At 36.3% G+C, this 21,335-nt stretch overlaps 1 protein-coding gene across 1 annotated transcript in view; it reads left to right on the top strand.

Moving 5' to 3' along the window:
• bcam (basal cell adhesion molecule (Lutheran blood group)) overlaps positions 1 to 21,101 on the top strand; it is a 51,369-nt gene extending 30,268 nt beyond the window's left edge. Inside the window, exons 2-16 of the mRNA XM_082151004.1 lie at positions 5,696 to 5,823; positions 6,358 to 6,571; positions 9,111 to 9,187; positions 9,346 to 9,442; positions 10,147 to 10,329; positions 10,430 to 10,554; positions 10,637 to 10,781; positions 11,848 to 11,963; positions 12,987 to 13,128; positions 15,164 to 15,288; positions 15,401 to 15,542; positions 16,888 to 16,926; positions 17,724 to 17,865; positions 17,954 to 18,053; positions 18,158 to 21,101. Of these exons, the coding sequence (XP_082007130.1) occupies positions 5,696 to 5,823; positions 6,358 to 6,571; positions 9,111 to 9,187; positions 9,346 to 9,442; positions 10,147 to 10,329; positions 10,430 to 10,554; positions 10,637 to 10,781; positions 11,848 to 11,963; positions 12,987 to 13,128; positions 15,164 to 15,288; positions 15,401 to 15,542; positions 16,888 to 16,926; positions 17,724 to 17,865; positions 17,954 to 18,050 (1,772 nt within the window). The 3' untranslated portion in view covers positions 18,051 to 18,053; positions 18,158 to 21,101. The remainder of the gene's footprint in view (positions 1 to 5,695; positions 5,824 to 6,357; positions 6,572 to 9,110; positions 9,188 to 9,345; positions 9,443 to 10,146; positions 10,330 to 10,429; positions 10,555 to 10,636; positions 10,782 to 11,847; positions 11,964 to 12,986; positions 13,129 to 15,163; positions 15,289 to 15,400; positions 15,543 to 16,887; positions 16,927 to 17,723; positions 17,866 to 17,953; positions 18,054 to 18,157) is intronic.
• The last annotated feature ends 234 nt before the right edge of the window (positions 21,102 to 21,335 follow it).

Below are 21,335 nucleotides of genomic sequence, written 5' to 3' on the forward strand. Positions count from 1 at the left end.
TGAGAAAAATAAAACGCGTTTAAATCATAATAAATTCTCTGAAGTTTTTCTATGAAAAGTCTATCACAATCTCTTATGCAGTTTCTCAAGTGAATTTATCCTATGTTATGTTCACCAAAACAAAAACGAGTTGCCCCCAGTGATTGATTTCAGCTGTGTTCGCTGGTTGTGTCAGATGCACAGACAGTTTTTACAGAACCTTTTGAATTAATGAAACCTTTCAGCTGTGCTCACCCACTGTCACATGCAGTTAGACAGACATTTTCTATCCATTCAGACTGTTCTGAACAGGATTTGGTTCAGGAGGTTATTTTATGGACTGGATATAATAAAGGTAGTCAGAATAAAATGAAAAGCGTGAAAGGTCAAGTTTTATTTTAATAATAAAAGTAAACTGAAAGTGGCCAAGCAGATATATAAACGCAGAGTGAAGATACTTTCAGAGAACTGTTAGATTATCATAGTTTGTGGGCAGCAATGGTTACAATGACTTTTTACAGTCACTAAGATCAGCCACAGGGCTCCTTAGAAGGTTGTTGGTTTTGTTTCCAACCACAAACACACACACCACATCTCAAACCGCTCCCATGAGACACTCTCTCACAGTTTATAACCTCTGTGTGCAGCATCCAAACACACTACTAAACTAGTCTATTGATAATTCAGTTTTTCAGTGAACAACAATTAACTATAGCTTTAAGGAGTGAGATGTTTTTTGACCTAAGGCCATTTTGAAATGAAGGAATAAGATTTGCGAGGCAACTGTTGCAAGCCGGACTCAAACATGTGAGCACCAATTGAAACACATGCAGTTAGTGCTGCTCCTGCTGCTTGAGCCCTCAGAGAAGAGACAGATGATGTACCCGTGACAGGGTGTTAATGGAAAATTGAGTTTACATTTGAAACTGTTGGCCATGAGGGAGCGATCACCTTTCCACATATCAAACCATATGTGTGTGCGGGCCTGCAAAAGTGTACAGTATGTCCGCCCAGTGGAAAAGTACTGTATACACATCATTCATTTGTATAATACATCATTCCCTCTGTGTGTGCATGTGTTGGCACCAGCCAGAACATAAAAAAAGAAGTTATAAAATAGAGGGGAGGGCATATTGTTAGATTAAAAATGGCACTGAGTCTGCCCACTGTTACTTACACAATTTATCGTACTTTATAGTATTTAAATTTGCTCTTTTTGTGAATGGCATATTGCTATTTGCACTTGGTGTAAACAGATAATATTTGTTGCTTTTGTACACTTGGTAGAAACATCACAATTTACACTGTAAATAGCCTCTGCCTTAAAATATATTATGAAAGAATATTTAAAACATATTACACAAATAACATTATTTTGTCGACATGAAAGTCGACATGAAAAAGAAATTGTGATTGAGGGGGAGGGATGTTAATGTTTTATATTAAAGATTAGAGGGCACGTTAATTTAGAAAATAATGATGTGCATGGATTAATCATTTATAATAAATACTGTAACATTCCATTAAACAAATAAAAATAGTCAATTTCGATTTCATGGTGAATTTAAATAATAACGATTGACTGAATGATTCAACGATTCACTCATAAGTCACTTCTTTCGTTCCTGAATGCGTAGCGATGTAACCTGTGGAAACAAAAACTGAAAAGTAACCACCACTAATATACAGACTGACAGTCTTGTCTGGAACGTGCAAACACAGACGAGCAGACTGATAGAAGCAGTGAAAAGTCAGTGCTGTTGAACTGTTTGTCAGCTCACTGAGCCAATCAAATTTGAGGACAAGAACTGTTATATAAGAGAGGTATAAGATTAGTAAAAAGAGGACAAAAATAAAAAGACAGACATTGGAAGTTGAAGTGGAGAGGCAGCTGGCTCTTATCACAGCGGCGTCTGTTCTCCTACTGTGTGTGCGCGTGTGTGAGGGATAGTATTCAGCTACAACTTTGGGGTAGAACTTCAGGGGTATAACAGAAGTCTTTTACAGAGGCAGCTCTCTGTCTCTCTGAAATTGACTGGCCCGTTTCTGTCTGTTACTGTCTCGCCAGCAATTGCCAGTACTGAAACGATCCATCTGTCTCAAAACTGCCTTGAGTTTTCAGAATGCAGTGTGCCGACCTGATGCGCTTCATAAATACTGAATGTGAGGGTGTGTGTGTGTGTGTGTGTACGTACGGTCTCCTCTCAGTGTGAGTGTCTGTCGATGTGTCTGCTGCTCACAGTCAGAAAGTCTCCTGTCCATCTGCTTCTTTTGCCACTGATCACGCATGCTGTCTTTCTTTCTTTAAATCCGATTATCTTTACCACTTGCTATGACTCGCACCCACCCGCACGTGCCCTTGACCGCACCCCATCCCGCCCCTGCTGAGGGGGAGATTGAACAGAGGAGGCACTAATTGCCCCTTAATTGCCCCTCTGTCTGTCCAGCTGCTCCCCTAGGCAGAAAAGAAGTAGTATTGACAGAGCCCGTCTACGGAGAGCCTTGGCACTTCCTATTAGCCCCATTGTATCGATCTTGGTTGCAGTTCCATTAGAATTCCACTGGAGGTGATCGCGGGCGAGTGCAGACTGAATGAGAGTCTATGGGGCTAGACGGCTAAATGTGTCTCTTTCACCCGATTGCCGTTGAGAAATCTCAGATTTTATTGTAGGTTTTGCAAGTTCAACATGGGTTATAGGTCGAAAGTTGAATGAACGAGTACTTATTTCTTTTCGATTTCTTACAGTTTGAGTTGTTGTTGCCCATAACACGCTAGCATTCTGCTAATGACGTCAGCATTCTGACGTCATTGACATTTTAAACCAAATAAGTGACTCTAAAAAATCTAACATCAAGCAATGTGTAATTTCTTTGCATCTCCTTTCGAATACAACATTCAAATTACTAGACAAAAAATTATATCCTGAGAAAAGTGTATTTTGAGGGTTTTTCGCCATAGACCTCCATTCATTCTGCACTCGCCTGCGAGCGCCCCCGCATGGACAGAGACGTGTTACTGCAGCCAGTCCAGAAACCGGAAGTAAGCAGAGAGTGCCAATTCTCTTCCTATTAGACATTCTCTGGTATTGATCAGAAAGGGGTGAGAGTTTTAAACAGACATATTAAAGGGATAGTTCACATAAAAATTTAATTTCTTTCAACATAAAACATTTACTCGTTTACTTTTGTTAGGACAACCAAAAAAATATATGTTTTGAAGAATGAAAACAAAGGTTTCCAAAGCATTCCTACCAATCCTTCCATGGGTCGTCTGCTGCTTTAAATGCTCAACCTCTTTAAAGCAGGATGCATTCTGATTGGCTGTAAGAGTTTTATCGTTCAGCTGGTAAAAATCATTCTGAAAGTGATTCCAATTATATAGTTTCTGTGTTGTAATCGTTATAATGTTTGTGCGAACTTCCATATCCTCGAAGAATAATAACGATTAATAAAAATTTATAGTAGTTATTGTAGTTATCGTCTTTGGTGTGAACAGTTCTTTAATGTGCACTTGTGACCTTGCGATGACCTTTGTGCTCACTCTTGGATCACTATACTCTCAGTGGATATTACAAAACAGTCGGTGATGAACTACATACCACTGCAAAGGCTGGCATTTGGGACAGGACCAGATAGTAAGTGATGGAGATGTAGGAGGGAGTCAAATCAAGGGAGACAGTTAATATGAGAAAGGATATGAAAAAGGAGTATTGTTTTTGAATGTCATAGACTACAGAGGAAAACGTATGGGAGACAGAGAGACCTTTGACCCCACTATAACATACTGAGATCTGTGAAGCGTTCTGTCAATCACAAGAGGAATGTCACACACACACACACACACACACACACACACACACACACACGCACGCACACACACACACACACACACACACACACACACACACACACACACACACACACACACACACACACACACACAATTGTAAGGCACTCTGAACTTTATTGACGCAAATAGTTACTACAAGCTTCTAGCGAATATACACAAATCATTTGTATTCTGACATTAGATGACTTGTGTTGTCCACATCAGCCCATTTCAGTGCTAATTGAGTGCTAATGCAGAACCCTTCAACTTCTGGACCTGACTGCTGTGCTTTGGTTCATCTGTTGTGCTGATTTATTTTTAAAGGGAAAGTACAGACTCTCTTTGTTTCACTGTTTCTGTAGAGCTCAGTATGTGAAGTAGCTCTCTTCTGAACTGTTTTTAACCCTTCAGACAGCGTGCACTGTATAAGAGTGATCATGAGCTGTTTGTTTGGGTTCTGTGCTCCTGGTGGGAGTCATGAGAATCTGCTGGTGGGTGTGTTTATGTGTTTTGTCTATCAGCCAGAGGGATCTAGGGAAGAGGGAGGATCTTAGAAGAGATTATTGTCTGTCTGGATGCCACACTACTCCTGAGATATTTCTAAACAAGGCAGCATGGCCATTTTTGAAAAATCTAGTTATCTATTCTAGTTTTTTTGTTTTTTTGTTTGTTTGTTTGTGTGTTTGTTTTTTCTAAATGAACACAAATAAAAATTATGTTTATTCATTTATATATCATATATATCACCAATATAGGCTACTGTTTAAAATGTCAATAAGATTTTTTTTGTTTTTGTTTTAAAGAAATGTATTCATCAAGGATGCATTAATTTGATCAAAAGTCTTAATTTTAAGCAGCAAAACTGTTTTCAACATTGATTATAATAAATGTTTCTTGAGCAGCAAATCAGCATATTAGAATGATTTCTGAAGGATCACGTGACACTGATGACTGAGTAATGATGCTGAAAATTCAGCTTTGCCATCACAGGAATAAATTACATTTTAAAATATATTCAAATAGAAAACAGTTATTTTAATGTTTTTAATTTGTAAAAAAAAAATGTTACCCCCCAAATTTTTTTAATAAATAAAATAAAATAAATTGTACCAATAAATTCAGCCTTGCTTTTTTTTTTTTTTTTTTACTTGTAAACCAAATCCCAATCTTTTGAACAGCTGTGAAACAATAAACAGCAATTAGAAATGTTATAAGATTAAGATCTTTAAATGGATTTATGGGATATGTGCTTATATAACAAAAGCATCTGTCAGATTCATAATTTAAAACAGACAATTTGGAAAGATTCACTAAAATTAATGCAATTTCTACACCATTTTTGCTATTGAATTAAAATGGACACATTTAAAATATCTTTCACAGCCATCTCAAGCTGCATAACAATTTTTTTTTAAGGAAACTTAATGGAGAAATTAAAAACGCATTAAAATATTTAAATATTCATAATGTTGCTTAGTTTTATATTGCCTTCAAAATTGCAAATATATTATATTGCAAAATTGCAAATATATATTGCCCAGCCCTACTGTGGACTCCTACTACCCGATTTCACGAGAGCAAAGGGTTATCAGCAGTCTTTTTTCTTGCTCTCTCTTGCACCTGGTTCTCTGCAGCTGGGCTTCATGTTTGGTGGCAGCGGGAACACAATGGCTGTTTCAGTCTCACAGCGTGTGGATCATTTCTCACTGCGTGTGACTCCGAGACTGCTGCAGTGAAAAGCCGTCTGGCAAATTATTATGAGTGTTGTTCACTGCCGCCCATCCAGCCCTCGATCCTTCCCGCCAAAACAATCCCAATTCTCAATTAAAATAGACATCATTGCTATCACACAAGTAATTTTTGGTCTCTTTTTCCTTCTCTTTACAGTATGTTTGGCTTCTGTAACGGTCACTGTGACCCCAGTGGTGGAGGTGATTAAAGGAGAGACCGCCATAATGCCCTGCAGCTACGTCGTCTCTAAGCCCACCTCTAATGTTGTGGTCCAGTGGTACATTGTGAGTATATGAATGACTTAGAATATATAACTTGTTTTGCTTTTCTTATTTTATATACGGATCATGTAAAATGCTGGGTCCCACTTTATATTAAGTGTCTTTAACTACTATGTACTAGCATTTAAATGAATCATTTGATACAATGCACTTACTGTGCACATACTGTACATTGTACTTAAAAAAAAGTTAATGTAATTTCAGCTGTAATAATTTTTTTGTTTGTTTTTTTTATAAAAAAAAATCATATTTATAAAATAAACCATTTTAAATGTATAAATGTAATCTATAATTACACTGTTGACCCTTTCCTTACCCCTTAACCCACCCTTAAACCTAACCATACCACCAAACCCGTCTTTAACCTTACCCCTTAACCCACCTCAACAACAAAAGTAATTTGCAATACAACATACAAACAATAAGTAAGTACATTGTACAATTATTTATTTTTTGATGTAAGTACATAGTAGTTAAAGACTCCTAATGACCAAATTCTGTACTGCATTGATGAATTTGTGTTTCCATCATCCTCAGGAAGTCGCAAATGCAAGAAAGCAAATCGCTTACAAGTCTCCGCAAGGTTTTGGTGTTGACGCTGGCACACCGTTGACAGAACGCTTAAACATGGGAGAGGACTTGTCCCTCTCCGTCTCCCCAGTCATGGTGGAAGATGAGAGAAGCTTCTACTGCCAAGTGACCGCAGGGCCTTTTGGGGTGTCTGAAGCTAAGACCGAGGTCAAGGTTTTCTGTAAGTCTGACTGAAAATGAATGCATGTCATATTTCTTACGTCTTTATTAGCTTAGCCTATACTTGGTTTGAGTGCTTGTATCCACTCCTCTCACAATTTCCATAAACTCAATGGGACATATGGCCAGCCATTTTTACCCCTATTCATTAGTCTTGGGTGTTGTTTTGAGTTGGCCCGGGGTCAATTATGGCCGTACAGATTGCATTTGACACTATTGATTAATAGAGTGATTGCACTTGTCATGTTTGATGGATGTCATTTTAAGAATTATGAGAGCCAAAAAGCTCTATGTGCATTGAGCACTGTGTTAATGACCACTGACCTAAGGCAAGAGCTGCTTGTCCTTGCCTCGCTGATCGCAGAAATGCTGGGAGATCTTATACTGAGAAAACACAATTAAGGGAGAAACATCTAATCAGTGATGGGATGAGGTGTGTTTTCTGTAGAGTCTTCATGATTGGCTGACTAGCACAAATGTAAGATGTAGAGCTAGATATTATAATCATGTTTCTTGTGTGCCAAATAATACATAAACTAAAATAGATGTTAGAATAAACAGACTTTTTTGTCAGAACTGCAACTGTCAGAATTTGACATCTGTAAAATTCACAGTAAAAAGATCATCTCGTTTTCCTGTAAAAATATTGAAACAATCGTAAAACAACAAGATACACTGTCTTGACAAGAACAAGAAAAATGTTTAATATGCTACTATTCAAAAGTTTTGAATACTTTTATTCAACAAAGATGCATTAAAATGTTAAATTGTAAAAAAAAAAAAAAAAAAAAAAAAAAAAAATTCAATTTAAAATGAATGCTGTTATTTTGAACTTTCCATTCTTAAAAGAATTCTGATTGGATTTCACGGTTTCTGAAAAACAAAATATTGACTAGATTGAATTGTTTATTATATTAAAATGTATGTAAAAAATTTTATATGATTAACAAATAAATCTTCTCAAATGGTTAGATGAATGTTTAGATATTATACTGAAAAAAGTGCGTAAGAAATTGTATTTATATTTAATCACTGAGATGGCACCCATAGAATGAACTTTGAGTTTACTGTAAAAGGTGGTGTAACACTGTATGTATATTATATATTATAGACCTCAGTCAGGGTACATGGCATATTTATCACAATTTATGGTATATTTAATTTATCACGGTTTATAGATTTTTTATATTATTATTATTTTGCGTCTCTAATTGGCCTGCATTAGATGGTATTGAACTTTCAGCCCCCTGCTCAGCAATTCATTATTTCTTTAGAGACCCTCCCCCAGCTCTGTGTGATAGGGTCACTTTATGAAAAACTAGACAATTGTTTGTGTGTAGGAGGGCGTAGGCTGCGTAGTATTGTGTGTGTGTGTGTGTGTGTGTGTGTGTGTGTGATCAGACACAGATCAGAGAAAACAGCAGAACAGACTCTTTGTTCATTTTCGGTCCCAGACTGCATGGAGCGAGAGAGGCAGTAATGGCTGTAATAATTGTGAATGAGAGCAGTGGGACTGGAAAACAATGGCATCTCCTCCCAGGAGACGAATGCTGCTGCCTGCTTCATGGCTAATGGCTGCACCAGAGGGACATGTCCTTATGTAGAGAGAGAAAGAGACATGCAAACTCACACATGTTCTCTGTGCTGGGTCTTTATTTTAAGTGTCTTTTTAAAATATTTTTGAGAAAGATTAAGACATGAGGGCGATGCTTTGGTGACTGAGAGACCGACCGAAACTAAGTGCTCTGGAAAGAATGGCACGACTCTTAATGTTATTAAAAATGATTCAGTTTATTTTTGAACCAGATGACAGCTGGGAGCAGTGATATGATGACCTTGCGTGTGAATTGGTGGGTTGGGGAGTGGCTGCAGCGTAATTTGGAAATGGAGCTGGAAGTGTCATAATGTTAATGCATCTTAATGTTTGCTTTTTAACATATTTAGCTAATTTTTCATGTTTCCATGGGCAAAATTAAGCAGCAAATTCACAAAAGTTTTTGCACAAGGTATTTAAGTGCAAAAACCTTATTCTTATTCACCAACTATCTCCAATCCAGTTATACCTGGCAAAACCATTTTAAACTGAGTGAATGTCATTCTTTTCGACACTATCGCGCCTATGCATGCAAATTAGGCTCGTTATATTGTGCCATATTCACAAAACTCAGCACAATTTGACTGACACATTTAACGTTACGGTATTACCGCCCATAGAAAGCAGGTGGTAAACTGAATTTTATTTAGAAAAAAGAGATGTTTGTGTATATTTCTTTTGATCATGGCAGCAGTTATTCATTAAAATAATGATAAAAAGTTGAAGAAGAAAATTATAAATGGGCATCCTGGGTATATATGGTTTAGCGCACATTTTAAAGAGCCAGTTATCAGCTGTCATGATTCTTTCATTGAGTTCCCCCTCAATGTGTTGGTATTTATATGGCCAATTGCAGTGGCCATTTGCATGTAATTGGTTTAGGAAACCATATCTCAGACTTGATTTAAGTTATTAATGAAAATGATCTTCCCTTTTCCTCTCACAGTTGCTCCAGAGAAACCAGTGATAACAGACAATAATCAGGCCATCACTGTCAGTCATGACACTACTTCCTCCTCTGAGGTAAATCTTGTGTAGATGTTTTTAGCTATATATGATAGCTATGAGTCTTGAAATGTATATTTCACTTGTGCAGCCTTACAATGACTTAATGAAAAGCTTGTCAAAAATCTTATAAAAACATCTAGCATGTCAAATTTCTGTGTGGTATGTTTGTTTAGGTGGGCAAGTGCACCAGCAGGAATGCTTACCCTCAACCTCGTATTATCTGGTTTAAAGACGACAATCCGCTGCCTGATGAAAAGAGCCAAAAGGAAAGTAAGTGCATAATCTGAAAAGTGGTCAGAATAAGTCAGCTCTTTAAAGTCCTTTAAATGTTCTTTCCCACCCATTGCAGAATTACTGGAATCATAGTGGGGTCCAAACATGTAGGATTCAAATGGGGGACTTATATTCACTACCGTTCAAAAGTTTGGGGCCATTTGTTTAAAAAACAAACAAACTTTTATTCAGCTAAGATGCATTAAATTGATCAAAAGTGACAACAAAAACAATTACGTTGTAACAAAAAATGAATTGTTGAAAATTAAAAATGTTTCTTGAGCTCCAAATCAGCACATTAGAATTATTTTTGAAGGATCATGCAACTCATGACTGGAGTAATGATGCTGAAAATGACATTTTTCAAATAGAAAAATTGATAATATTAAATAAATATTAGATTATAGATTAGATTAGATTAGATTAAATATTAGATAAATAGATCAATTGTAATATTATTTAACAATTTTACTGTTTATACTGTATTTTTATCAAATTAATGTCAGCCTTGGTGAGCATAAGAGACTTCTTTCCAAAACATAAAAAAATTACCGACCCTAAACTTGTGAGCAGTAATATATTATATTAAATACCTTTCAGAATATATACATAATGTATCTGTTAAATTCGCATTCTGCGACTCCTCCCACACTTTTAGATCTCTTACTGTAAATTTAATCTTGTTCCTCTCTTTTTCTCAGAAACTTATATGATACTTAGTTCGGTGAAGGAAGCCTCAGGCCTGTTCACCATCACCAGCACGCTGTACATGCAGCCGGTTAAAGCCGATGCTAAATCTGTCTTCCACTGCACGGTGGAATACGTCATGCCTGAAAACAAAACCCTACACGAGAACTCTGATAAATTCAACCTCTCATTGCTCTGTGAGTCAGACACACACACACTTACAAAGAAACATTAACCCGTGCCTCATGCGTCAACTATACGTCTCAAACTCCTCATCCTGTGCTCTCCTCCAATCAGATTCGACAGAAAATGTTTACTTCAAAGTGAAGAATCGGGGGCCAATCAAAGAGGGGGATGATGTGGAGATGGTGTGTGAGACCGATGGAAACCCTCAGCCAGAGTTTGAATTTGCTAAAATTCAGGTGAGAGGCCAAGTAATATGTAAATCACAGCCAAATGATCTAGTATATTATTTTCACTCCCGTATTTACTCTCACTTGTAAGGGCTCACAACTGAAAGGACAGCATGGCACATTACATATGAAGAGTGTCACTCGAAAGGATAGTGGAATCTATCAGTGTGACGCTAATGACTTTGATGCCTTAGATGATGTCGAACTTATCAAAACTCTACGCTTAAACGTGCACTGTAAGTATTCCAAACTCTATAATAAATACAAATGTGGGCAAGTTATTAAATGACATGCATAACTGATTCTTTGTTAAACATTCTTCATTACCATCGCTAATTCAGACAAGATTTACAGAACCGTAAAAAAGAGATTTCCAAGAATAGTGTGATTATCAGTAAAATGTGCTTATGATGTGTTAAAAATCGGCTGGATATTATTCTTACATGGTCTGGAATGAATCGTGACATTTTATATGTAAAATTACACACTAAGTTCATTTAAAACTGTCATGGCAATCAAGGCAAACGCTTCTCATTATTATTTTTCTTTATGTTTGTTGTTATTTTTGTATTATTTTATATAGGCTACTATTAGAGGGGTTTTTTTTTAGCTTAAGTTTTTGTAATTTTGTTAAGTGCTTTTCAATTTGTATATAATTCGATTTTGCTTTAATTTGATTTCAGTTCTAGTTTAAGTAATTTTAGTACTTGAACTTAAACTTATTTCAATTCACTTGCCAAAGTAACATTTCTGTTTCTATTTTTCATTTGTTATTTTTTCATCTTATATTTATTTTATTTTGTTTCAGCTTTATTTTAATTAATGAAAATACATTTTTAATAACTTTAGATTAAGTTTACAATAACATCACTGCTTCTCAACATAAACTGAAAAGAGCATAATTTGAAAGTGATTACAAGGGAACACAACTGTTCCTAATGTTTATACAACACATTCATTCTGCTGCTGTGAACACTTTAGTTGCTATCAACACAAATACATTTTTGTTTTTCATCCATGACAATACAATATCTTTTTACAAAATCTTTGGATAACGAGTGTTTAACTTTCCAAGCACAGATGTTTTGGAGCTATTCTGATTCTGAAACACCCAGATCCTCTCTATATTAGATACATTAGAAAAGAGCAAAAGCTTGTCTGAGAAAATGGCAAATGGCAGTTGTTAAGGTTTGTCAGTAATGTTTGAGGGTGGGGCTTAAAAAAGGATCAGTTGCTAAGTTCACGTTTAGTTGAATTTTCCATCACCTCATAGCTACATTCATTCTTGTGTCGCTCTGTCAGACATTGACCCTGTGGAAGTGACTCCCGAAAGCCCCTTGATTGTTTCTAAAGGAGATACTGTGGAGCTTCAGTGTAAGACCAAGTCATCTGATGCCTACACCGTGCATTGGATAAAGGCAAGTATAAACTTCAACAAGCTTCCATCCCCTCTCCAGTTGTTGTACCTCACTTTGATCATTTGCTACCCTTCATATTGGTCCAAACCCTTAAGAGTTTGTTAAATCTTTGAAACACAAATGAAAATAGTTTTAATGAAACATGAGATGTTTTTGGCCCTCCATTGAAAGTACAGGTAACCTAAACATAAAAGATCCAAAAAGTTAATCAAGGTATTAATCCAAGTCTTGTGGAGAGAAACTTTTGCTTTATATAATGAACAGATTTATTTTTAAGCTTTTATTCGCATATAAAAACACACATATGCATCACATATGGTAAACACGAAAGGTCGTATAGAAAGCGATCGCATATTCAATTTTAAGACACCTGGACTTTCAGTGGAGGGACAGAAACCTCTGATTTCATTAAAAATATCTTAATTTTTCTTTCAAAGAAGAATCAAAGTCTGTAACACTTTATTTTGAAGGTCCCCTTTGTACATTCTGTTCACTATAAGCAATGTTGCACCTATGTGTCAACTAACTCTCATTAGAGTATTAGTTGAATGTCTGCTTAATATCTGCTAACTCTTTACTGTGATGGTCCTCCAACAGACATTCTATAAGTAACTTTTCAACTACATGTCAACTAACTCTCATTGAAGTATTAGTAGACTGTCTGCTTAGTATCTGCTAACACTTTATTGTGTTGGTCCTCCAACAGACATTCTACTGAATAAGTAACTTTGCAAGTTGCCAACTTATTCTAACCCTAACCCTACCAGTCTACTAATACTCTACTAACACATAATGAGAGTTAGTAGACATGTGGTGCAATGTCACTTGTAGTCAACAGAATGTGTAAAAGGGACCATCAAAATAAAGTCTTGTGGGTTTGGAATGACATAAGGTAAAAAAAAAAAAAAAAAAAAAAATCTTGTTCATATTGTATGGATGTACACTTTTTGGCTAATAGAAATAGTGGGTTATACTATATCTCATTTGAATCAACATCTCATTTCATCTCACTGTATTTCATAGGACTCAAAGATGTTGTTGAACTCGGGGGCGTTGACTATACAGGTCGTGACTCTGGCTCATGCTGGTGTGTATATATGTGTCGGAGCTGTACCTTCAGTGCCAGGTCTCCAAAAACAAGCCAATGTCACCCTTAACGTCAGAGGTACTAAGTGCATACACGGACACATACAGCTTTATTGTGGTTGATCAGTGCAAAGTGTCAATATAAGCTGTCATCAATGACAAAGCAGGTTGTATTGCAGAGATAGAACATGAGTTGTCAACAAACAGTTGATGCTTGTTATACCAGCTGGTTTCCGTTGTGTGAACATTGTTTAGATGCAGGTAGGAGTTCAATGTCAGAAGGAAAGCGTGTTTGTTTGAAAATGCTATGTTTAATCTAGAGTAACTTGCAGCGATTGTAAGAACATTAAAATGTTGGTCAGGCCAGTGTCATGGCTGACCAGTCGAGCTCAATAGTAGGTAAAACACCATTCAAAATCTCCTTATCAAAAATTAAATGAAAAAGAATTATGAAACATTTAAAGACAAAACTACAATGGCTCATATGTTGTCAATGGAAAATGGGAACAAATTATTTCATATTTATCCCCGCCCACCAAAATGTCAAGAAGCCATTTGCCGCTAATGCTCCCTAATGAAGAGTAAAGAAAGCACATTAGGTGTGTAATTGACGCTGATCTGTGTGTTTTATCATTCTTGTGCTGCCATGAAGGATAATGGGAAATGTTTGTCTTTTCATAAACCAGCTAAATGATTCAGGTTTTCAGGCAGTAAACAAAATGCTTACAAACTAAATGGCATTGTCAACATTCACATTTACAGCTAATTATGATCCATTACAATTTGCTTCCGCTATACAAATTCAATTTTTACACCCAGAACTCAGGGTGTAAAGAAAGTAACAAATTTCCCAGACTTTAATTAAGCTGCTCATTTGCATTCTTGTAAATACTTTTATTCTGATAAGAATTCCTGAATGTTTAAAGAGTCCAAACTTGCTTAGCTAGATAATATGGAAAGTTGCATTAAAGCAGTAGAGTTGTGTTAGAAGAAAAAAACTCATCCGTTTTCTGATCCTCATATAGACCTTTTTGCTCGGTGCACTTTAATTTGGTTCAAGGCAACTTCCTGAAATGCCTGTGGTGAAAATGAATGGGAGATATATTTCCACGGCCACTTAACAGTACGAGCAGTTACTGTTGAACTAATTCCTATAATAAAACTCTAACATGAGTTAAACACTTTGTCGTCCTGCAGTATGTGACATATACAGTAACACTAGGCAGTGTGCCATCTATCTTATCTGTGCAATCAGGAAAACTTTCATTCTACAGTTGATTTCCTGGTTTTGTTCTTTACGTCTTCATGGCATTTATTCATGGGTGTAGTTCACACCTTCCTGGTTTCCACGAAAGGATGGTGAGGAATTTAGTGTGGTCCATAAATTCTCCACTGTTACCTAGCACATGGAATATGATGTCATGGCTACTGTGTAGGATGCCGCCATTGTTTTCAGAGCCATATGGATAGCGTTTGGTAGTCGACTCCAAAAGAGTCGATTCCTTGACTCTTAATAGCCCTAGTGTCGGAGTCGACTCCAGCACAGTAATTGACTCTGGTTGTCGACTCCGTTGCTGTGTCTGGAATCGCTCACTCGTGTGTAAGAGAGCTGAAGCTGTTGCAGAAACAACATCACAGTCACATGGTTTTATCTTAATTATATACAATAAAAATAGCAGCCAAATATGTCATAATTATATACAAACCTCCATGCCAGGTTTTGTGGTTTCATCGGTTTTATATAATTTGGTTTGCCATGGTATCCTAATTTGTCTTCATAATCATAAAAAAAAACAACTGTCAAAAAGAATAAACACATTAATGTACATTATTCTATTTATTTAGACTAGATATTATTTTTTAGTTTCTTGATATCTCCTGTCCAAACAGCTTTTTTTGCGCTATTAAAAGAGATGACGTGTTTAGCGTCCTCACCCAAACATTTGGATGTATTAGATGAAAAGTAGATTTGTTAGGATGAACATGTGGAAGTTTTGAATGCCTCTTTGAACGGCTGACAAACATATCAAGGAATTTACAACTCAAAGACAGGCTTAAAGCAAATGAACTCAAAGATTGGCGACTTATAATAAACACATGCTTTTGTTTTGAAGGTGAACCTGAGATTGATGATTCAGGGAATGGTGCGGTTGATAAGGTGGGAGAGATGGTCACTCTCAACTGCTCTGCTCTTGGCTATCCTTCTCCACAATTCATCTGGAAACCTTCAGGCAAAGAGGTGCATTTGTGTGCTCCAAATAGATTCGGTTTGAACTTGATCTTTAGATCAGAGAAAACTCTATTCATTGTATTTTGTAATGTTATCCATCTGTCTGTTTGTCTGTGTGTAGTCAGTGACAGTAGTGGGGAATAGGGTGATCAGCACGGTCACTCTTGAGGCCACAGCTACGGTTCTGGCGAATGGTGTGATGTGTGAAGCATACAATGAGCATGGAAGAAACAGCAGGAACTTCAAGGTGTCCCTCAAATCAGGTTAGTGCTTCCTACTCAAAACTGAGGCAATGTTAGGATTGGAATACTACACTCTAAAAATGACTGGGTTAAAAATAACCCCACTCGTAATCCAGCAATGGGTAAATATCAGACAGAAACTTCCAGTTTTATCTAGTTTAGTATCTAGTTTATCTAGTTCAGACAGTACTTTGGGACACAGTCACATGACCTTATTGTTGTCTGGTTAATTTAGCCTGTAGCAACCAGATATCTCAGCTAAATATGAATACTGTTATTATTAAGTTTTTTTTAATCAAATTTTGTGTAAGAATGTGAGAATTTTGGAATCTGCTTAAGTCGAGAAGATCTAAAAATTCATGGATGTTGCTTCTAGTTCATTTAATACACTTGTGAAGGACAAGTGCACAGTGGGTATCTTACCTAGTGTGCTCTGGCTGTATACTGCACTTTTTCGGAAAATGTTATTGGTCATCCTGAACTGATATATAATTTTTAGAGGGTGGGATTATGGGCAAAGAGCAACATCACTGTATAAAAAGACCATGTTCGCGAATATTAAACAGCGTGCATTAATGTTGCTCTGTCAAATCTCAAGTTGCATGGCCTTGAATACTCTTCAGAATAATTTCCATTTTATACACTACTGATCAAAAGTTTGGAGACTGTACAATTCTTTTAAAACGTTTTTGAAAGAAGACTCTTATGCCCACCAAGGCTGCATTTATTTGATCAAAAATACTGTAAAAACAGAAATGTTGTGAAAAAATATTACAATTTAAAATAGCTGTTTTCTGATTAAAATATTTTAAATGTTAATATTATTTCTGTGATGCCAAAGCATCATTACTCCAGTCTTCAGTGTCACATGATCCTTCAGAAATCATTCTAATATGCTGATTTGATGCTCAAGAGAGATTGCTTATTAAAATCTTGCTCATTGTTTATTATTTTATTTGTGAGAAAATCAGGATTTTTTTATATATATATTTATATATATATATATATATATATATATATATATATATATATATATATTTTTTTTTTTGAAATGATCCCAAACTTTTGAACAGTATTGTATTTACTCAGATATTTTTTACATCACAAATCCAGATGAATTCTGTAGACCTCTGAAATTTCAACAATTTAACTTTATTGGAAATGACATGTCATATCTGTATTTAATCAATTCAAACTATCAGCATGCAGTTTAATTGGGCATGAGGCTTCTTCATTAATGCAAATCATTTTAATAAATAGTATTTAGTATACAATTCCGAACATACCTTGTGTCTTAACAGACCCAGATTTATGTGTAAAATGTTAGCTGTTCTCCAAACCTCATTCTTTTATTTCATCTGTGCAGATCCAGAAAAAGGCTCAGATCCCAATGCTGCTAACCGAGGTAGACACTTGTCCCAGCTCTCTCTGCTCCTCCTCTCCCTCTCAGGACTCTTTCTTGTACATACTCCATAATCTAACTCTTCAACTCTTTACACTGTATATTATGTATGGTTTCCAAACACTGTGTATATTGTATATTGTATTACGTATGTGATCTTTGTATGATGTCTGTCCTCTATTTTGTTGATGGTGCACCTTTAACTTTTCCCTTATTTGGGACAATAAAGGATTCTGTTCTATTTTACCTTCCTCTCTTTCCTTCCGCTCTGTGTCTGGGGTGTTTGTCGCTTAATACTGATGTCCTTTCCTTGAGCGTGCTGTCAAATGTTTAGCTTGTGCAGTCACTTTAGAGAGTGTGTGTGTGTGTGTTCGTCTTCATCTCATTGATGGGCCTCGTTATGTGTGTGTTTGTGGGTTAATGCTGGAGTGGGGTTTTTTTTATTAATTTTTTTCCGTGTGCTGTTCAATGGTACTCAACTTTCTCTTTCCCATAATGCTGCTCGAAGGAAACCCCATGTTTAAAACAGGTCTGTATAACCCCTGCTTCTTTTCTGTATGTGTGTGTTTGCATATAATTTCTCAAACTGTGACCTTAACACTGACTACTTTATGGGTCTCGCATTTACTGTCAACAAAAGAACAATTGGTCATTGTTCTGGTTTACTTCCTCCCCACCCTCCTCAACACACACATTATCCCTCTGTGTCCCCCTTTCTCTTCCTCCCCCACCCATAAGTATTACTTCTTCACACTAACCATCAACTTCTTACCAACTCTTTTCTCTGTCGCTCTTCTCAGCGGAGAAACAGCAGGGGGGTTCGAGTGCGGTCGTGATCGCGGTGGTGGTGTGCGTTCTGCTGCTTCTCATCCTGGTGGCTCTGCTCTTCTTCCTCAGTAAGAAGGGCAAGCTGAGCTGTGGGAAAAAGGACAAGAAGGATGTGTAAGTAAACCATTATAACCAATACTTGCAAACCACATGTCCACATATTCATTCTCATCTCTTCTTTATTTGTACTTCCTCCTTGCAGGGCATCTGAGGAGGTGAAAGGTGATATAGTGGTGGAGATGAAGTCCAGTGAGAAAGGCAATGAAGAGGCCGGTCTGTTAAACAAACCTCATGCATAACAGGTGAGGGGTCAAAGACTAGGTTTAGCACAGTGGTTCTGGTTTTGATTCAGCACTGTGGAATAACAATAGCATGCGTTCATTAACAACCTTTCCCTTTTTCACAGTGTTAAAAACGAAGAAGATAAGAGACAAATAAGAACAAGATCTCCAGAGACATAGAGGATGACGTGGTGGAATTAAGAGTGATCTGATGGAGGAGAGGAGAGAAGATGGAGGACAAAGATATGTGGAGGAGAAGAGAGAAGATGGAGGACAAAGAATATGAATTTGTTTTTGCTGTACAGTTTTTTTTTTGGGGGGGGGGGGTTTGTAGGACGGGCTATGATGTTGAACTGGGCTATGATGTTGAACTGAGGGTGGGTTTCAGTTTAGAAGTGGGAGGGGCAATAAATGTAAATCTGCCACTACTGTGTCCTGATTGCGTAATCAAGGCAATCTTTGTCCAATCAGAAATTTGCTGGGCAGTACAATTCTATAGAATAAAGCATGACTTAATGCAGCTCAGTGTTCATATACCCAAAACAATTCAGAAAAGTCACTGTGGACACTGGATGTTGCTCTTCATACTGTGCTGCACCCTGGTAATGTTGATTAGTTCATGTTGTTGAATAGTGCAGTACAGCCACTTTTTGCATTACACACTGCACTTACTGTGTACGTTTTTGATTGAGAATTGCACACATGCCATTATCCCAAGTCGTAGACCCTACAGACCACTATATGTTTTGGTCATGATCTGCATGAAGCTTTTGGATGTGCCATTACATACACTGTCTGGCTGTACATTTAACACTGGTGAAATGTAAAAACTCTGTTATTCATATCGGCTTTTGTATAGTCAAACATTTATGTTTTTGCCCGTATTTAAGACCATGTCCTAAATTCCACACTCTATTGTCTTACACCTATGTTTTGAGCTGAAACCAAAAGCCAGAGGTGACACAAAGAATGAAAGTGTGTGTGAATCTCTCTCAGAGCATATATCTGAATGCACAGACCCATTTAGCTCAAGTCTGAGAGTTGTGGAAGTGGTTCAGAATTACAGAACTAACTCAATCATCTCATTTCCTCTGTACTGCACTGAATTTATCTCGACAAGCTTGAACATGTTCAAAGACTTTAACCCAACTCTTTAATTATTAAACATGGGTTAGTAATGGGACAGGTCAGGCCTATCTTCTGGGTTTTTGTATTTTAAAATGGCTCCTAGTGGGATTAAGCGTTCATTAGTTTATATATTCTCACCTGAACTTTTCTTTTTGAATGATTAAAGTGCTAAAAAGTGATTGGAAAATATTAATGAGCACAAATCTAAATGCACATGCTGTCTCAATATACTTTTCTTCAATTTATTTTACCAACGCTATTAATATCACTAGGTTGGCAATATGTATACATTTAGAGAAACATATAAAATGAAACACCTTCAGCCTTTTTTTTTTTTTTACTTAAAAGTTGTTGCTCTGTGTTTAGTTGTTAAAGGCATAGTTCAACCAAAAATGAATTCTGTCATCATTTACTCATCCTCATGTCATTCCAAATCTAAATGTGAATTCAATCTTCCATGGAACACAAAAGAAGATATTTTGAAGAGTTTCAACTCTCCATAATTAAAGTTAGTGGACTCCGAACCACGCTGGATCTCACTAATTTTCATTGTATGAATGGGATATATATATACATATACACACACACACACACATATATATATATATATATATATATATATATATATATATATATATATATATATATATATATATATATATATATAGGTTTGCAATGACATGAGGGTGAGTACATGATGACAATTATTTCATTTTTGGGTGAACTATACCTTTCAATTCTGAGAGTAAGGAACAGTTGAGGGACAGAGAATTTTTCCACTGTTGTTACAGAGTAATAATCTTTTTTGTTATTTATCAATATTGATATTCATTGCAGCTTTCATTTTGTTTTGTTTTGTTTTTTAAACCAAAATATGAACATAAAAAGCGATTTCTTTAAGCTCGTATGTGATGTTCCAGGGTTTTGTGTTTTGCATATATATGTATTTTGTGTATCTTTCTCAGTAATAATAGCACACTGTTGTTCAGATGTCACAGCTGGAACATTCTAGAATCACTATGTTGTTGGAACACCCTGTCATTTTTTCCCCAGGCCCTAATGTTTAACAAAGCCACGAGCCTTGTTATTTGCTTCAAATAACAGATTCACAATCTGCTGTTCTTTGAGTCGAGTCTTCTGCATGTCAGAGCAACACTCAGAGACAATTTCTCAATAAGGCCATAGACACATATGCACATACATGCAGTGCTTTTCTGTACCAACAAAACAGTGATTCTAGATTGTTAGATTGGTTAAGTACAATTAAATGAGGTTAAAGAGGGGACTGAGGAGAAATTAGATTGGTAGAGGGTGGGAAAGGGTTTTGTTTGGATATAGCCTAACATTATTTTTCTTTACCTACTGAGTCCTTGTATGTAGTTGAGTGTTAATGAATCCGTATGCTTTAATTTTCCACTAGACACATGGAACATGAGCTAATACACCTCTGAACATCTCAAACACTGGAAAAAGTATGATGGCCAGTTTGTAAAGGCCTCTGTCTCAGACTCCTCATGGAATTCATTGTACTTTTTATCTTAATGCTATTTTTCACATTTACTGCTATAATTTTGCAAAATGTACTCATATGTTCTGTCAGTGCGATGTGTGATTTAGAGTTATGGTCAATATTTGCATACCAGGATATTTGAACACCATTTTTTTTTTATATTGTAAAAGGAAAAATATGTTTTTCTTAAAGAGGATATAGGCTACATGTCTTAACTACTGAATGTTTTTGCAAATTTAGCTGGTATTGCAAGAAAGAAGATCGCTGTTTTGAAAAAGGTGTCCTACTTTACGGATGTCTGTATGTATGCTTATGCCCTCCAGGTCTACTGTATATTTTGTGGTACGCATTTGTGAACTTTGTAGCTTGTCTTCTTCTGATTGGAACTGTGTAGAGTTTATACTGCCAAAAAAACAACAACAAATCCCAAACTGTCTCATGTTTTGTGTCCAAAAGGTTCTAAAATTGCTGTAACCTTGAAGTAACACTTTAAATGGCTGAATCAATTGAGAATGTTAAACGTTGTTTCTCACCTTAACATTCATCTCGAGTTTCCCTTTGGAGTTTCAGTTTTTGTTCTTTACCTGTAATGACAGTTCATATTTAACAGGCTTTTATCTTTGTAACAGTCAGGTAAGTATATCATGCATGATCTTGTTAATCAT

The sequence above is a fragment of the Leuciscus leuciscus genome (genome assembly GCF_965113295.1).
Source record: "Leuciscus leuciscus genome assembly, chromosome: 20".
NCBI lineage: Eukaryota > Metazoa > Chordata > Actinopteri > Cypriniformes > Leuciscidae > Leuciscus > Leuciscus leuciscus.